Raw genomic sequence first — 19,318 nt, 5'->3', positions numbered from 1 at the left:
CCGTTTCGATCCCATCCTTCCCTGTAAATTCCGCCCATCAAATCTACACAGAGATCTACACAGGATGATTAATCGGACATTAATGAGGGTTGGTGAAGTATAATCGGCCTAATGGTTTATTAAGGGTCTAGTTTAAATGGAATCCAAGCCCTTAGGCACATACAAGACACTAGGCACATACAAGATAGTGGGTCTAGTCTTTCTCCGCTCTCAGCACCAGATGCTAAGAAAACCGAGAAGGCACGAAGATGAGTAGCCAAAAGCCTCTGAGGAACCCGTCTTGGTGAAGATGTCCGTAACATTGTCCGTAGTGGAGTATTGTCCGTAGTGGGACAATACTCCAATCAAAGATCACCAGTAGAAATCCACTCACGAACATAGAGGTACTGAACTTCGATGTGTTTCATCGGAGCATGAAACATTGGGTTCTTGGCTATGGCAATGCAAAGATGAAGGTATAGAAAGCCGCAAAACCTAGTTTGTAAGAAAGTGTATATATAATGTATACAAAGTGGAGAAGTGTAAAAGAAGTGTCTAAGATTCTCGGAACTTCATCCAAATGTCCAAATATAAACAAAAATGTATGTGGAATATAAATAGTGTATGGGAGTATGTGTAGGTATCTGCATAAAAGTGTAAAGAAAGTTAATAAAAGTTCATGGGATTAAATAAAGTGCTACTATCCAAGTAGGGTTGCTAGTATAGAGCTATGAAATTTGGGTTGCAAATAAGTCAAAGTTTTTGTCTGTAGCGCTAGTCTCTAAAATATTAACATGAACTTTGATAGCTAGTGTTATGCTTGAGGGTTCACATACATGAGCACATAGATTTATAGTTCACATAGCATAGTAGTTTACATAACATAGTAGGCTATTCAAATAATAGTAGCACAAATAGAGTGCTACTATTCAAAATAGAGCTGTGAAATTTGGGTTGCAAATAAGTCAAAGTTTTTGTCTGTAGCGCTAGCCTCTGAAATATTAGCACTATGAACTTTGATAGCTAGTGTTATTACTTATGCAAGAGACAACCTCAGGATTCTCGCATATCGAAAACTCATCACCATCTAAATCAGCATTTTCATAAATTTTATATACTCCCTATGCTAGTATACATCACTTGTAATATTGTTTGCTTGGTGGGTCTACAAAGATACATATAGGTTTACAAGCTCTACTTTAAGTGATTATATGTACATAAGAAATTTGGGTTGCAGATAAGAAAGGACCCAAAACACAACATTCAAAGGTTTTTATGCAGCTTGGTATACATATTACGCATACATCACTTTATATACATTATACTTAAGATTGTAGTTTATATAAGACTGGAAGCCTGGAATAGCATTGCATACCTCATACTGTTACCTTTACACCTAAATTGCAGTATTTATTTCAAGTTCCATGCCACACGAAGCTCATATGCGTTTACGGTATAATGAGTCCATTCGAGGTAATGGGTCCACTCCATACAATGAGTCCACCTCATATAATGGATGCACCCCATACAATGGGCGCACTTCATGTAATAGATCCACCCCATACAATGGGTCCATCCCTTTATACGAATGGTCAATCCCTTATACAATGCGTTTACGGATCGTATAACCCCATCTAATGGGTCCATCCCTTTATACGAATGGTCAATCCCTTATACAATGCGTTTATGGATGGTCAATCCTATACACCTCATCTAATGGATCCACTCCATACAATGGCATTTGGATGCAATTGCATGTCAAAATACAAGGAGGTCTCACAAGAACCACTACCTATATAAATGAGTCCACTACCTGGACATATGTCTCCACTACGTATATTTGTGGGTCCACCATCTATACATATGGGTCCACTCATTATATAAGGATGGACTTATTCCATCAAGGGTGGATACATTCTATAAGGGGTGGTCACAGATGCCAAGTTCCATCATCATTCTAAAGATGGAAAAGTTGGCTTCTTCCATGCTTTGTTCCTAATTGTCGTGGCGTCCATGTTTTTTGCCTGCTCTTTTTAATGCGAGTTATTGGAAAGCTACAATGAATGTCTATAAATAAGGAGTGGATCCATTTAGGGACATGTATCTTATAGTTCACCTCTTATAAGAGAGATGTCTCTGTTGATGAGTCCACCCTATCGTGTCCTTGAGCTTGAAGAGAACCTTAAATTAGAAAGCGAGGCATTTGCCCAGTACTTGAAAGCAAGAAAAGAATCGGAGGATAAGAACAACAATAGACAAAACAAAGCGAGCTTGAAGAGAACCTTAAATTAGAAAGCGAGGCACTTGCCTAGTAGTTGAAAGCAATGAAAAGAATCGGAGAGCAAGGACAATATTGTGACCATTTTTCTTCACATGGATATCTATGACAAAAGGTGCTTCATTGGATGAGTACATATTTGTTATTTCCACCTCCCTCACCATAAACCTCTTCCCATTTGTATAGGTAGTGGCTCATTTGTATAGGTAGTGGATCTTGTGAGACCTCGTATTTTGACATACAATCTCATCCAAATGCCATCACATGGGGTGGATCCATTAGATGAGGTGTGTCCATTGTATTGGGTGGATCCATTATATGAGGTGGACCCATTATATGAGATGCGCCCATTGTATGGGGTGGACCCATTGTATAAAGTGGACCCATTATATGAGGTGGGCCCATTACCTTCGTTGCATGATATGAGGTGGACCCAATATATGGGGCGGACCCCTATTGGCCCATTGTATGAGGCTTCATGAGGATAGATGCAAGCATAGGTCTCCAATAGGCTTCCTTCCCGTGACCCTATTATTGCAAAGACCCTACCTGTGGTAGATTTGAAGAACAAGACTGTGGATAAGAATACCAGTCCTTCCATGTCATATACCCCTGCACATGTGTAAAAGCCACTAAAGAGGCCACACATTTGATAGCTCCTACAAAAAGAAAATCTATACTAATTACGATGTCCACTATCCAATAGTAAGAGACTATAGCCCAACATCGGTTTCCACTATCTATTACCATGTCCACTATCTAGTAATAGGAGACTATAGCCCCACACATTGAGGCCCAATATCATTTAAAGGCTGGTGTCACACGCGGGCAGACGGACACCAAACAGAATGAAAACAACCAATCATATGGCACGCTCAAAGGGCCATGTTTTGTTGGGCAAGCTAGCCAAGGGACTAGGTGAGCCATTTGATTGGTTGTTCCCCTTTCTCTCTCTACCATTTTTATTTAGTCACCACCACTCTCAACCTTTCTCTCTTTGGCCAGCTGCCTGGTGTGACATGGCACATCCGCCCACCCTCGTTTTTTTCCTAAAGATGCCCGGGCATGCTTGCCATGTCATCCTTGGCCGGCCGCCCAAGTGTGACAAGGGCCTTTAAAAAAATGATATTTCAAAAAAATGTTTCCTCACATTTCAAAAAAATGTTCCCCACATTTCAAAAAAAAATGTTTCCTCACATTTCAAAAAAATGTTCCTCCACATCTCAAAAAAATGTTTCCTAACATTTCAAAAAAATGTTCCCCCACATTTCAAGGAAAAAAAAAGTAATTTCCAAAAAAATTACTTTTCTTTTACAAAGGTAGGGTTGAGGAGGGCCCCGTCATTTTCAAAGTCCATGTTTCAAAAATGGCATCTCGAGATATTCACTCCAGCCTTCACTCTCATTCTCGAGGTAGGGTTGAGAACTATGAGAGGTGGAGATCTCCGTCTCTTCCATGATGACACTCGACACATCTAGAGGCTTGCGAATCTCAGTAGAAGGCGTTAAGGTAAGAGGCTCTACAATTTCTGAGACTCACTTTTGTGCATTTTGGTTCAAGCTCCTCTTGGGTTTTCGTAACTAAATCACCAAAGTCTTGGAGTTGCTCAATCTCCTTTTGAGGGTCACGATAAGAGTTAAGTTTTGTCATGTGTGATCTAGTTTTAGGAATTGCATGATCCCATGGGGTCTCCTTCCCCGTGCTTTTGGTTTTGGAGGGTATTTCCCCACCTTGTTCAGAATCTACCCTTGTTTCCAAGGATTCTGAGTCCTCATCTAGGTCCCTAATAAAGGCTGGCTCTTAAGGCATCCCAAGATTTGTCTTTTTGGTTTTCTTTATTTTCCCATTCTTAACTGGATTTTTTCTTTTGTTTTTCTACTTGTTCTTAGATTCTGTTACCGAGGCCACATATCATTGCTTGAGAACATGTTGGTTTTGGGCTTATATCAGCAGGTGATGGGCTTGGCACTACAGTCTTTTTCAGGTAGTCCTTAATCCAATGATCTATGTCACAACGGTCAAGTGGCCGTTGGTATGTTTGAGAGTACTGCTTGGTTGAGATGAGGAAACTTTAGAGGGAATTTCGAAACTCGATGGGGACCTTGACAGTGGTAACATTGAAGAGGCATTCTTCTAGCTGTGGCATTAATGTCCTGGCCCCTGCCCATCACAACAAGTTGGTAGGGGAGCAAAAGTAGAAGGAAGGGAAGCAGGAGCAGAAGCAGAAGCAGAAGCAGAAGCAGAAGAGATGTCATATGCATGCCTCTTACGGCGTGTGAGGGTCCTCATCTGTCGGCTCGCCTGTCTCTGTGTAATGGTCTCTAGTGCTCTCTGGGCACGGAGGTGTCTATATAGCTCTCTGCACTCATCATCATACCACCGATTCTGGGGCATGCTCCCATATCTATCTGTGTGTGCAATGTGTGTATGATGGGGGAAGCTACGGGTGGCGGCCGTATGTAGTAGAGATGACAGCTGGGTGGTGAGTGTGTCTAGAGGTGACAGGGGATTCATCTGGAGTAGCCCATCATATACATGATGCTCATATATGTCTGCCAAGTCATGGGTGAAGTAGAAAGTTGTATGCGATGCTTGTATGGGCGGTGTGGAGCTCGCCAATGACAGTAAGAGGTACGTGTGATCCGCACCGATAGGACGGGGGGATGGTGAAAGATGTCATTGCCTGTGTGGTCTCCATGGACCCCATGATGTAGTCCACTGTGCTACCCCCCGTGATCGTGGAAAGCATGTCAGTGCTCCTGAATCCTGCCACAGTCTCATCCCGTTATAAATAACGAGATGGTGTCGCGCTCCCAGCTCAAGTAAGTGATGATTGTTGGGGTAAAGGCATTATGCCCACCCTTGTAGTGTGTACAAGCCCATAAGTTTTATAGTACATAGTACACTTAGTACTTTTAATGTACTAAGTGCACTATGTGTACTAGTGCAAATATACATGTGTGATAGGGGAGTCACACACTCATACAGTGAGTTGACTTATCCCCACATATGTCTCTCTCTCTCTCTCTCTCTCTCTCTCTCTCTCTCTCTCTCCCTTCTTCTTTGTGTGTGTCTCCCACATGAAACCCTAACTCTCTCCCTTCAACTGGTATCAGAGCTCGTAGGTTGAGGATTGGTGTGTTGCTTCTGCTGAAGCTTCAAGGCACGATTGGAGCTGTTGATCCTGAGGAACTGCCGTCTGCCGTTTGCTGTCCTTCAACCCCTGCGTGTGCTGTACAGACCTGCGTGTGGGGTCGCCTGGATGTGCTGCGTGTGCAGAACTGGCCACGAATTCCAGCAAGCCGTTGGGCGTCAGCGCCTGGCCACAAGAGGAAGTCTCGTGTAGCGCTGGCCACTAGGCGGAGGCGGCGGCAACAAACAAGGCCTGGCCACCGCAAGGCGTTGCACGCGCTGCGACACGCCACCATAGAGCGTCTGCCGGCACGTTTACGTGTCCCGTAAAGCTCCCGCCGCCCACACGCAGCCCCTTAGGACAAAGCTCGTTCACACCTGCACGACTCTCCAGCCGGGGTCTTGAAGGTCACTTTGTACGCCTGCACCTTTCCCATGCTGCTGCCCGCAGGCTTCAGCCCGAAGGCCAGATTCACATTGGAGAAAGGCTTGGCCACAGAGACGCCGCCGGCCAGTCTTCCATTCAAAGCCACAGTTGCGAATGAGGTGGACGCACAGACAGCTTGGGCGGCCATAGCTAGAAAACTAGGAGGAGGCAGCGGCAGAATCTAGACTCAAGCTCGTCCGGCGACATCTACTGCACCAATACAGCAGTTTTCAGACAGCAGCAGCATCAACTCCTTCACGAGTCAGCAAATTTGACGCCCCCCCCCCCCTTTTCTGCAACAGAAATCAGCTGATTTCAGAGGTATTTGCCTTCAATTTTGGGATTTACTTGTCCATTTTCATCAATTGAGCAGGTACAGGTCCAAATGGCTCAGATTTTGAGCAAAATTGGCAAAATTGGGTGACATTGGTCACATTCCGGGTCAATTTGCAGGAAATTGGGTGTCAAAATTTGGGGCTTTTGATGTAATTGTGCCATTGGGCATTCATACATGCTGTATGATGTGAGCAATCTCACATTTGGGGCAAAATTGCAGGAAATTGGAGTGCAAATCAAAGGGCTTTTGTGCCAATTGGGTTGATTTGCATGCAGGCACTGGCATTTGATGCTTTGGGCAATGTGTTGATGCCTGTCAAGCACTCAATGTGCCAGTAAATCAAGGGGCTTTTATGTATTGGATGTATATGTGGCCAAGGGGAAGTATTGTGAAGACTCTGGATGCCTTCATGTGCATTAATGTACCATTCATGATCAGAAATTGATCTTGAATCAAGGGGCTTTTCAAGATTTTGTGCTTGTTGAGCTTGGCAAAGCAGCAGGGAAGACTTTTATGCCTTGAACCCTCAGAAATCCACTTGCAGTCAAGGGGCTTTTGCTCAATTTCTGTCCGGGACTGTTGTATGCAGTGGTGGGGACTGTCAAGGTCTGATTTTCACTCATTTGGACAGCCAGGAGAGCATTTATTGCTACTGTACTTGTTGGTACAGATTTGGTACAACTTTGTACAAGTTTTGGCATGGCTGTACATTGATTTGAGTGAGGAAAAGTTTCATTTTCAGCTGTTGTACTTGCCGGTACAGATTTGGTACATCATTGGTGAGCACTTAGTATTGTTGTACAGTACTTTGGAAGGGCAACAGAGCACAGTTAAGGTGCTGTCATAAATCTGCAGCAACCAGATTTTGGTGATTTTATCACATTCAGTGGGAGGAGAGTTGCATTCGTGCTTCCGCAGTGGGAGATAAACTTTGGGAGAACAACTGTGAGCACTTTGTGTGCTTTGGTGCAGTGTTTGCACATCTTGTAGGGAGTCAGGCATTGACAAAGGTTGCATATTGCTATGGCAACCACAGGTGAGAGCTCTTCATTGCTTCACATCAAGAAGCTTGAAGGCTCACATAATTATGACATTTGGCAAACCCAGTGCTATAATGTGTTGCTCCAGAAGAAGCAGCACAAGCCCATCAAAGAAAGGGGTGTAATGCCCGCTTCTCTTACTGCTGAAGAATGGGAAGATATGGATGAGCTGGCAAGATCCACCATCATGTTGTCTGTGTCAGACACTTTACTTTTCAGCATACGTGAAGAGAAGACAGCTTGGGGAATGTGGCAAAGATTGCAGGACTTGTATGCCCAGCAAAGTGCCGCAAGCAAAGTGTATTGGTTGAAGAAACTCATAGGTCTTCAAATGAAGGAAGGGGCGTCTATGACAGCCCATCTAAATGAGTTTAATGGTGTTGTCAGCCAGGTCATCAATCAAAAGTTGGCAATGGACGATGAGTTCAAAGCCACCTTTCTCTTATGCACTTTGCCAGAGAGTTGGGACACATTCAGGACAGCCACTAGCAATTCAAATGCTATGCTGTCATATGCAGATGTGGAGGGTGCTCTCCTTCAAGAGGAGATGAACAGGAAGAACAACTCTGTTGGAAAGTCCAATGCAATGAATGCACGTGGGAGATCCCAGCAAAGGGGTAAAAGCCAAGAACGGGGAAGAAGCAAGTCCCGCTCCAAAAAGGACTTGGAATGCCATTATTGTGGCAAGAAGGGACATTTCAAAAAGCAATGCTACAAATGGAAGAATGATCAAAAGGAAAAGAGCAAAGGAAAAGACAAAGACAAAGATGAAGCCAAAGATGCAAAGTCAAAGGGCAAAAGTGGAGTCAAGATTGAAGAAGTCAATGTGTCACATGCAGGTGACAGTGAGGATGAAGTCCTATTCACGTCTTCACTTGATGCCCATTCACTTCTTGCAGGAGATGGTCATGGTATGCACTCATGGATCATTGATTCAGGTGCCTCCTTTCATGTCACAGGTTGCAGAGACTTGTTTGTCAGGTATACTGCTGGCAATGAAGGAGTAGTTTATTTGGGTGACAACCATGCATGCCAGATTCTTGGCAGAGGTGATGTGAGGCTTGTGTTTTCAGATGGCTCACAGCTTATGCTCCATGATGTTAGGCATGTGCCTGAGATAAAAAAGAACCTGCTTTCTACTGGACAGCTTGATGATGCTGATTATGTTACCACATTTGGTCGTGGAAAGTGGAAGATTAGTAAGGGCTCACTGGTTGTTGCCAGAGGCTCTAAGGTGGACACTCTTTACTTCATGCATGCTTGTGTTTGTCACCATGTTAATGTAAATGCAACCGAGCTGCCGGAAATCTCTATGTGGCATAGCCGGTTGGGACACATGAGTGTCAAAGGAATGGAGCAATTGTCTCGTTTTGGTTACTTGCCTTCTCTAAAGTTCTCAAGTTTTCAGTTTTGTGAGCATTGTATATATGGCAGGCAACTCCAGTGCCCCCACAAGAAAGCTCTTGGACAGAAAGATGCTCAGTTAGAGCTTGTGCATACAGATGTATGTGAGATGCCTCAGCTTTCTTTGAGAGGGGCAAAATATTTTGTGTCTTTTATTGATGATGCCACACGCAAGGTGTGGGTTTATCCTCTTCGTTTGAAGAGTGATACATTCTCAGTGTTTGTAAAGTTTGTTGCTCATGTTGAGAATCAAACAGGCAAAACACTGAAGGCTTTGTGTTCCGACAATGGTGGAGAGTATATGTCCAAACAATTTTAGGACTTTTGTGATGCTAAAGGCATCAAGAGAGAGCTCTCTACTCCTTATGATCCTCCACAAAACGGGACAGCAGAGAGGATGAACAGGACCATTCAGGAGAAGGTCCGTTCTATGTTGTCACATGCTGCGTTACCTCATGGTTTTTGGGCTGAATGTGTTATGACAGCCGTTCATCTTATAAACAGGTCACCTAACACGAGGCTTGGTGGGAAAGTGCCAGAGGAAGTATGGACAGGGAAGCCTCCGTCATACAAGCACTTGAGAGTGTTTGGTTGCGTTGCGTACGTGCACATACGCAGGGAAATACGCACCAAACTTGATCCTAAGTCTCACAAATGCATATTCCTAGGATATGGTGACAGAGGTGAAATGGGGTATAGACTTTGGGATCCAGTGAATAGAAAGATTATACGCAGCAATGATGTCATTTTTGATGAAACATGCATGTATAAGGAGCCTGCAAGGCAACAGGAGCCAACCTGCAAATGATGGTCATTGGGTACGGAGGTCCACAAGACCCTCCAGACCCCCTGACAAGTTTGTTCCAGGGGTTGACTACTTGATGCTCACTGATTGTGGGGAGCCCTCATGTTATAAGGAGGCTTTACAGAGGGCAGACAAGGCTCTTTGGGAGCGTGCTATGAAGTCAGAGATGGATTCTCTGCACAAAAATGGAACATTGAAGTTGGTGCATTTGCCTACAGGCAAGAAGGTTTTGCTATGCAAGTGGGTTTACAGGCTCAAAGTTGCACCTGATGCAAAGCCAGGTTAGTGGCTAAGGGCTTCAAGCAGGAATATGGTGTGGACTTTGATGAGATCTTCTCTCCAGTGGTCAAAATGACCACACTTAGAGTTGTATTAGCTTTGGTTGCTCATGATGATCTGGATTTGATTCAGATGGATGTGAAGACTGCTTTTCTTCACGGTAATCTCCATGAGGAGATATATATGCAACAGCCAGAGGGTTATGCAGTAAATGGAAAGGAGAAGCTTGTATGCAAGCTAAAAAGGAGTCTTTATGGGCTCAAACAGGCACCAAGGGAATGGTATCATAAATTTGATACATTCATGAAATCCCAGGATTTCAGAAGTGACATAGATCACTGCTTATACACCAAGAAAGCTTTGGATGGTAGTCTATTGATCCTCATCTTGTATGTTGATGATATGTTGATTGCCGGGAAATCTCGTAAAGAGATGGATGCCTTGAAGAAGAGGCTGCATCAGACCTTTGATATGAAGGATTTGGGTGATGCAAATCACATTTTGGGTATGCGGATACTTCGGGACAGAAATCAGCATGTGTTGTATTTGTCTCAGAAGGAATACATTGGCAAAGTTTTGTAGAGGTTCAATATGGATGGGGGGAAGAAGACTAGTACTCCTTTGCCTCCATATGTGAAACTCAGTGCTATGGACAGCCCACAGTTAGATAGTGGCAGGGCTGATATGGCCAAGATTCCGTATGCTTCAGCTTGTGGCAGTCTCATGTATGCCATGGTTGCTACCAGGCCGAACATTGCATTTGTAGTGGGAGTGGTTTCTAGATACATGGCCAACCCTGGCAAGAAGCATTGGGAAGCAGTGAAAGGTGTCATGAGATACCTGAAGGGCACACAGGATATGTGCATATGCTTTGGCAAACAGGATGCATTAGTGCATGGTTGCACGGATTCGGATTATGCCGGTCATCCAGATAACCGGAAGTCTACTACCGGTTATGTGTTTACATTCACAGGAGGTGTTGTGTCATGGATATCCAGGATGCAGAAGTGCACTGCCTTATCTACTACAGAGGCCGAGTATATTGCAGCCACAGAGGCTTGCAAGGAGGCATTATGGCTATCTCGGTTAGTGGTTGATTTGGGTTATACAGGGGATATTCCATTGTTGCATTGTGACAGTCAGAGTGCCATCCAGTTGGCAAAGAACCCTGTCTTTCATGCAAAGACGAAGCATGTGGATGTGAAGTATCACTTCATCAGAGAGGTGATAGAGAACAAGCAAATTCAGCTTGTCAAGATTTATACGGATGACAACCCGGCTGATCTGTTGACAAAGAGTTTGCCTCTAGAGCGATTTGCTCATTGCAGACACTTGATGGGCATTGGATGAGGCCAGTTTCAGCCTTGATATGGCCTTGTATATTATCATGTACATGCTGTTTTTTCTTTTCCTTCATTTAAGGGCATTTTGCCTTTAAGTGGGAGGTTGTTGGGGTAAAGGCATTATGCCCACCCTTGTAGTGTGTACAAGCCCATAAGTTTTATAGTACATAGTACACTTAGTACTTTTAATGTACTAAGTGCACTATGTGTACTAGTGCAAATATACATGTGTGATAGGGGAGTCACACACTCATACAGTGAGTTGACTTATCCCCACATATGTCTCTCTCTCTCTCTCTCTCTCTCTCCCTTCTTCTCTGTGTGTGTCTCCCACATGAAACCCTAACTCTCTCCCTTCAATGACCATATCTGGTGTTATCCGGCCCCATGTCCTTTGACACCGAGAGATGTGATAAACACGAGAGAGGCTGTGAAGCTATGGAATATGAAATATCTCGATCATGGGTAGTGTGATAAACACGAGGGAGAGCAAGAGAAGCTAACATTGATTGATTGTGTAGAAGCTTACACTAAGGACATGCTCTTGTAGGTTGTAAGCCTTATCTTTTGACTCAAGGGAAGCGTGCACACATACTAGACAAGTGACACATGGCACACTTATCTTATCCACACCCAACAGTGGATAAGATAAGCCAAGTACATGCTTTTGTAGGTTGTAAGCCTTATCTTTTGACTGAAGAGAAGCGCACACACATACTAGACACATGGCACACTTATCTTATCCTCACCCAAGGGTGGGTTCACACACACTAACACACTTAGCCCTAGCCCTTTTAGGGGCTGTTCACACACAGACCCAAGTGGGTACACAAACAGGGGTACACATACATGATGGGTACACACACACAGATGGATATGCACATACGAGATTCCGAATCCGAACAATTAGTACGCCACATGCATCTATGCTGGGGATGATACATGTTACAGAACTGATACTCGTGAAAGGCACCATTAAACTCATTCACATAGGGTGCAATATCAACTCTGGCCTATGATACTTGGCAAGGCTGCTTCAAATTATCAGATTCATTTATCAATGACCCGGTAAAAAGTAACTTCATGGAGCTTCTCAATAACAGATAAAAAGGAACATCGGTGAGCTGGTTGAGTATCTCAGGTACCTTCTTATTTAGGTGCATGCATGCGTGCTTGCAAGCATTGTCACAGGTGTGTTTTCTTTCATTATGGCTGAACCCCTTGCTAGTTACTAACCGTGCTTGGATATTCTGGCAGGCCCATACGTTCTTAATCCCACCGCATATCATTGCCGAGGCTATGTCCTCCATCCATGAAAACCTAGACTTGAGATGGTCAGGTCCCATCACACCCACGGAGATGAGATATGTTGAGCAGTATGTGCAAGCAAGGTATCCAGAATACTATGGTGGGTTAATTGGAGCAGTTGAGAAAGACAACCTACCGCCAGGTTTTACAATTCAAAAAGAGGATGGAGAAAATTCAGATAGAAGGTCGCCAAGATTCGGATCTGGAAATAGAGAAATTTCACCCTCTTTTGGGCGCGTTCCGACAGATTTAAGGAAAACCCAGCTAGAGGAAAACTCACTCTTGCAAGAGATGCTAAAGAAGAGAGCATGTTCTCCTGACACCTCGGTGTCAGTCCCAGAGATGCATGCTAGGAACCGGGTTTTGAAGCAATGTGGTGTCAATGAAGATGACTACATTGTTGTCTTTGCATCTGAAGTCAAGGAAGCTATGAAGCTAGTTGGGCAAAGTTACCCTTTCCTCAGGTACACCTTGTACATGAGTGTTTTAGAGGAAGAAGTGGAATGCATAAAAGAATTCGCGACATACAAGGAAGCAAAGGTTATTCAGGCCCAACCAAGCTGGTTGGACCTAAGAATCGCAGGGTCACAATTGTCTCAGCATTTCCGAAGGAAGAGCAAGCACACACCAAAGGGCTTGTTTGCTTACCCAGCAGTTATAGGAGGCACTAGAAACTCTTTACACTGGGTTTCAGAGGCACAGCGAAACCTCTGGCATGTATTACTAGATTCCACAGGGCTTACGCTTGGGGAAGATGAGCTTAACCTAACCCTACATAAACCCGACTTTGTGCTGTGCATTCTTCCTAAAGCTCCCCAACATGCAACCAAGGTCACCTGTCTATTAATCCGAAAAAGCTCTTTTGTAATTGCATGTAGCTGAAGCTGGAGAGATCCCTCTCCCTTTGCTGGTAGGGAAATCAGTGAAATGAAAAACACTCATGTACTCTAGAGTGATGAAGTACTAACCAGAACCAATGGTTTAGATTGGGGTGGAGCTCAAGGTGGCCCCCACAACACCGTACATGTTCTAGCTGCCTTGTGAGTTGCAACTGTATTGGCCATGTAAAATGTGATTGTTGATCTTTTCTCTACAAAGCTTGGAATTTAACTTTTCCTTATGGTTTCTATTGGGGTGGTGGGCTTTTTCTTTTTTTCTTGCCTTTGGGGGAGGGCAACAGCAAGTTTTAGGGTGAGGAATATGCAGGATATGCATGAATCTCTAGATGCTTTCTCTTCAGGTGTACAATATTCTCTTACAACTCAAAGGACATATTAAACTTTCATAGGCGGCTTACAGAACAGGGCCTTAAATGTGTATAAATTCTCAAGCTACACATATTAAACTTTCTAGGCGGCTTACAGAACAGGGTTGCTCAGTCAGGCACGACTTCATCATGGACATGCAATCTTTTTCAAGTCCCATCCAGTGGGCTGGGAATGTTCTGTATCCAGCTGTAGTGAGGCTTAAGCTTAAGTCTGACCGCCAGGAAATGGACATGCAGTCTTCTCCAAGTCCCATCCAATGGGCTGGGAATGTTTTGTATCCACCTGTAGTGAGCCTTTTAACCTAAAGTTACTTTGTTTTTATGCCATCCATGTGAGACTAGAAGAGAGGTAGGCATTTGTTTTTGGTTCTGTGTTGGCCCAAGATCCTTGTGATGCCGTCTTTCACTGTCTGTAGGCACTTTTTATCCGCCCATAGGTGATGCCACTGAGGAAGCACTTTGTGGGGTTTTGAACCCAAGACCTCCTGGTCCTCCTTCACCACTTGGGCTATCACCTCATTGGCAAGTAAGCTTTTGTTTTATCATGGATATGCTATCCAAGTTCAATTAAGGGGTCTTGTAGAAGACACAGGGCAACAATAACAATTATGCGACTCAGTGTGCACACCTTTTTATTTTTGAGTTATGCAGTGTGGGTAATCGACTTTGAGTATCTTGATTAGGGTGTAACATAAACTGCTGCACATTATGCATGGACAGGGGCTTTGGTGGCAGTATTGCCTATCCATACCTATTGTGCTGGCTGAGAAGGCCCACACCAAGGGTCAGTGCATGTGCAAAAAGTATATAACAAGTTCCAAGGGCTTTGAAGCTGTGTGAAGAATATTGAGCCTCATGAGCACCTGTAAAACGTTCCAATTGGGTGGTTGAGAAGGTGATGAAAATCAATGTCCTCATGTTCCACCTGTCGATAAGTGCTAACAGTCAATCTCCTCATGCACCACCATTAGTTTTCGTTGAGAATCTAAGGCAACTGCTGGAAAAGATCTCCCCAACATTCTAGTCTGCTCAGCACAAATCTATTTTTCATGGTCAAAGGATGCATGTTCGATTGTAGTTGACATGCCATGAGATGTGTGCATTGATGATAAGGGCACATGCTCATGGAGTGTCTTGCAAGGATAAAACTTTGCACAGGGTTGGTCTAGGCACACATATGTGAAGGGATAATCATTATCAGGAGGCAAAATGCATATGAGAATGAGCATGCTGTGGGAACCAAAAGCAACAAAAAGCCAATGTTGGGCAAAGTTGGACACATGATGGAAATGTGAGTGTTGAAGACTTGCGCTAGGAAAATTTAGTAGCAAATCAACATGGATTATAACATACATTATTGGATTTTGAAGACTATCACCTCTACTAAAGATGGTTGACTATACATTCTTGCATTATTGTGGCTGGATTTTGAAGAGCACTTCTACTTATGATGGGTCAGTTGCTAACTTGCCATGTTGTTGCTGTAAACTCTTGTGCAACTTCACGACAACAGGTTCTTGAACCAAAGGAAGACATCACCGTGCAATATGTTTTTGACTTGAAATGACATCTGCACCCGTGTTCTTGAATTTTAATATTATACTCTACACATACATACACATGCTATTTAGCTCTTAGCAATGCTTCTTAATCTTAGATTATAGGAGTTTTTTTTCTGGCTTGCCTTGCAAACAACTTTGTTCTCTTTGTTCAACATTAAAACATGAAGGCATCACAATCAGCATTTTGTGTCAGAAATGCAATGAAAATCCGTGGAAGGCCTTACTTAAAGCCCAGACACATTGAATTGTAACAATGAAATTTCCAGCTTTTCCATACCTTGCCTTAACACGGCCCCAAGCATCTCTACATCATGTAAAATCCTAGGCAAACAGGTAGACAATAACCCCAAAGGAATGCCTTATTGGACAAAAGGGCAATCAAGGCAAAAGCAACAAAGGAGAAACACACTTTCCCAAGACTCTAGCAACTACGTGTAAAGCAATGACTCTTTACCATCTCTCTTAAAAAAACTAGAGTGTAGAACCTGAAGTAAGAATACTCATCCCAAGACCCAGAGTACTAGAAAAGACCTCTGTAAGAAACCCAAGGCATAGCTCTCCAAGCAAGCTATCCTCAACAAACCCTCCAAACCCAAAATCCACAAACACCTATAAGAGACACCAAAGAAAAGCCCTAAACAAATTCCCTTTCCGTGAATCTTCCCATAATCCATTCTCCCATTGGAAAAGGGGGAGCCCACAATGGGGGAATGGTTGACCCAAGTCCATCATCTCCTTTTTTTTTGGGAATAGTAAGTATATATAATATTAACAAAGGCAGACCTTTACAAAAAGTTCACTTCTCTTAGATACATCAAACTCATCAGCTAGAGGGGTCCTTATCCATACTAAAGTCTTCCAAATTGCAATTAAGTAGCTTGCAGATAAAATCCCAGCTATCATCCTCCCAAGACTGATCCAAGAGTTATGATAACCTAACTGCATACAGGCGATTATCATGGCTTCAGAAGTACATCCATTGGGAGACTGCTTCTCCAAAACTTGCCCACCTACCCAGATCTTCACAACTCGTCTTGTTCCCAGAGGGTTCGAAAAAGCCACAAAGGTGTAGATAGGTTGCTTCTCCTTTAGGTACCATCTTCTTGTCTTTGGCCCAAACTTAGGCAGCTTTGCTCTCACATCATATCCTGAATATCCTTGCATAATGTCAATAGTTAGGAAACCTAGTATGTACAAGAGTCTGCTAGTCTGTGGAGCAGATCATCTAATCCTAGCTTGCAGGGATTGGATTAATTGAAATATATTAGCATCATTTAGTTTATTAACATAATTTATTGACAAACACGTATGAATACTTTTATACATTAGCTCTAGGGCATCTACCCCAATGTTCACCTCTTTTTGAAAGACTATATTATTCCTGGAAATCCAGAGCTCCCACAAACAATAGAATCTTGTGATATTAAATACTAAATTTATTGCTCTCTCTCACCATTAGTCAATGTTGCAAGAACGCAATCTCCCCAAAATCCTTGAACCCCTAGATTGTTAGATACCCATTTTCCAATTCTACCCCATACCCTCTGATAGCGGGACATTCCCAGAAGGCATGTCTCCCATCCTCCAGAGCAGTTCTACACCTGGTGCAGCATCCATAAGTGAAGTTTCTTTGTAAGAGCTTGAGTCCTAGAGGTAAGTCCAACATGCATACCCAAGTCCATCATCTCCTCACGGCATGGTTCAATGGAGCTGAAGTGATATTGACTTGCAAATTATTCTCCTCCATGGAATTTGGGTGCTGTTGAATCAGATTTTCAGCAGAATGCTCGAGTGATGGGCGAGCTGTTCCTTTCTAAAAAGGGAGTTGATTTTGTGGCTGAGAACCATCCTCCAACGACCCTGGAACATGAAGAAAGGTACAAAACACAAAAACACACACACACACACACCCCATCTCCCCAACCACCACCAACACCACACCCAACAAAGTAGAGTGGAAGCAAATCACTTTAGTTGAGCCATCGAGACCAAGCAAATCGCTTTTCTAACCATATTTGATTAGAGACCATATAATCTCAAAGTCTAAAAGGGTGTAATCCTCAACCAGCAAGTTAATTGACATGGATTAACAATACAATATCAACCAGTAGGATGCTTTACTGAAAATCATGCAGTAACGGGAAAATATGCATTTATTTCTTTCTTCTGACAAATATGCCAAATAGTAAACATACCACCAAGGATATACGTCGCTGATGGGAAGCTTACATTGCCATGTAAATCATCCAGCCTTTAACCAATCTCAACTTTTCCCTTCCATCAGAGATATGGACAAGCTTTATGGCTTGTTTTGAAGAGCCCTGATTTATAAACGAATCCCCTAATAAATCCCCTATGTTGAGTTAAATGCAAGTCAAAAGTCCAACAAGGCAACCCAAAGCTTTAAGAGAGCCCCAATTTATAGTCAAAGTTGAGACCCCTAATGAATGTTAGTCAAAAGTCAACAAGCCAATGGTGCCATTGATGTAAGAAGCAACCATGAGACTTGCTCATGTATGCAAGAGGACAGTCTTTGGCAAAAGGATTAAGCATTGCCTAATTAAAGAATGGGTTTCTAAAACGTGTATACTTTATAAAAGGCGATAATAACGAGATCAAACACATTGGTTTAAGGTGGATTGCAAGCCTATATTAACCAAAGACAGGTTCTCAATGCCTAAAGGCCAGAACCCAATGGCATGATGGGAAGCATTTTTGGCTTTGAGCTTTAATAAACTAATATTTGTAATATTAGATTCTCATGATGGCGGCACTATGCTATGCCCAAGGATGTGCCTAGGCCAACATTTTGGTTTAGGAGTTAGAAGAATAAAATAGACTAAGGAATAAGTGGGTTATAGGCTATGGACAAGTGTGAAACAACCATAACTTAACTTATGTATATATAAAAGTTGGTTTCTCCACACTCAAGGGACTTTGCATGCCACTTTTAACTTTGTGACTTTTCTACCCTATTTTCCCTCTTGTGGATGCTTCATGTTCTTATTGTGGTGTGCTTTCTTGGAATCTCTAGTTACATGGTACTTGTGAGTTTCTTAGTTTCCATATGAGCTCTTGTGTGTTGGTTCTAAAAGGAGAAAGCTGCGCTAAGTTGGAGGTTGAGGTTTGTGTGAGTACAAGAAGCTTCCATAGACTTCCTTTGAGTCGGTGAGATCTTGTGTGTTGGACCTACAAGGAGGAAGCTGCACCAAGTTGAAGGTTGAGGTTTGTGTGAGTGTAGGAGGTTTCCATAGAATTCCTTTGAGTCCGTGAGATCTTGTGTTGGATCTATAACGAGGGCTACTCTGATTTTTTTCTTGAGAAAAATCCACAGACTAAACACACACACACACACGCGTGCGCGCGCGCGCGCACACACACACACACGCACATAGACATACTTTTTTTGGGGTGAAAACACTGTTTATATATAATAGTAAACTGTACAGTCATAGTCACCCGAAGCGGGTGGAGCTAAGGGAACGAAGTAAAAAAACTGGGAATGTTCTTCAAACTGTCGGAGAGAAAGCTCGCCAAGATCATAGCAATCTTGAAGAGACCGGAGTAGAGCAGCACAAAAATAGGGGAAGGGATGAACAACATCACTAGAAAAGTGCAGATAATTTCTGGTAGAATAGATGGTCCAAAGAGCCCAAAATCGCACCCATGCGAAGAAATCATCATACCCCGGTAAGGCCAGGGATAATCTACCAAAAATCTAAAAAAGTTACCCAAAGCGCTGTCGAGGGAATCTATACTGTAGCAGTGCTATCAAGTGATGAAGAAGATCATGAGAATGCAATCAACTCCACAATAAGTGAGGTACGGTCTTGGGCATAAGGCGAAAACACTGACATAAAGTTGGAGCAATATGCCTTTGAGCCAGTAAAGTACCAACTGGTAGCATGCCTGTAATGCATCGCCAAAAAAATACTCGTTGCTTAAGTGGCAACTTTGACTTCCACACCTTTTTTAAAGTCAATTTCCACCAGGGCAAAGGCTTATCCAAGTGCCATAGCCTATTCCCATGTTCCACTATCCAAGGCTGAGGAATAAGCAAACGGTAGGCCTTGGAAGCAGTGAGGAGATGGAATGGGAATGATGCATGAAATGGATCTAGAAGTTCAGCTATGGCACGCTATGCCCATATGCCATTG

The 19,318-nt window shown here is 43.2% G+C and overlaps 1 protein-coding gene across 1 annotated transcript in view; it reads left to right on the top strand.

The window, feature by feature from the left end:
• Nucleotides 1-13,448, top strand: part of LOC147630246 (uncharacterized) — a 63,266-nt gene extending 49,818 nt beyond the window's left edge. The window contains exon 2 of the mRNA XM_086809960.1: nucleotides 12,282-13,448. Within this exon, the coding sequence (XP_086666086.1) occupies nucleotides 12,282-13,214 (933 nt within the window). The 3' untranslated portion in view covers nucleotides 13,215-13,448. The remainder of the gene's footprint in view (nucleotides 1-12,281) is intronic.
• Nucleotides 13,449-19,318: the final 5,870 nt, after the last annotated feature.

The sequence above is a fragment of the Cibotium barometz genome, chromosome 16 (genome assembly GCF_041138505.1).
Source record: "Cibotium barometz isolate CiBa-2024 chromosome 16, ASM4113850v1, whole genome shotgun sequence".
NCBI classification, from domain to species: domain Eukaryota; kingdom Viridiplantae; phylum Streptophyta; class Polypodiopsida; order Cyatheales; family Cibotiaceae; genus Cibotium; species Cibotium barometz.
Note: the sequence above shows the minus strand (reverse complement) of the source record. Positions and strands in the feature narration are given on the sequence as shown.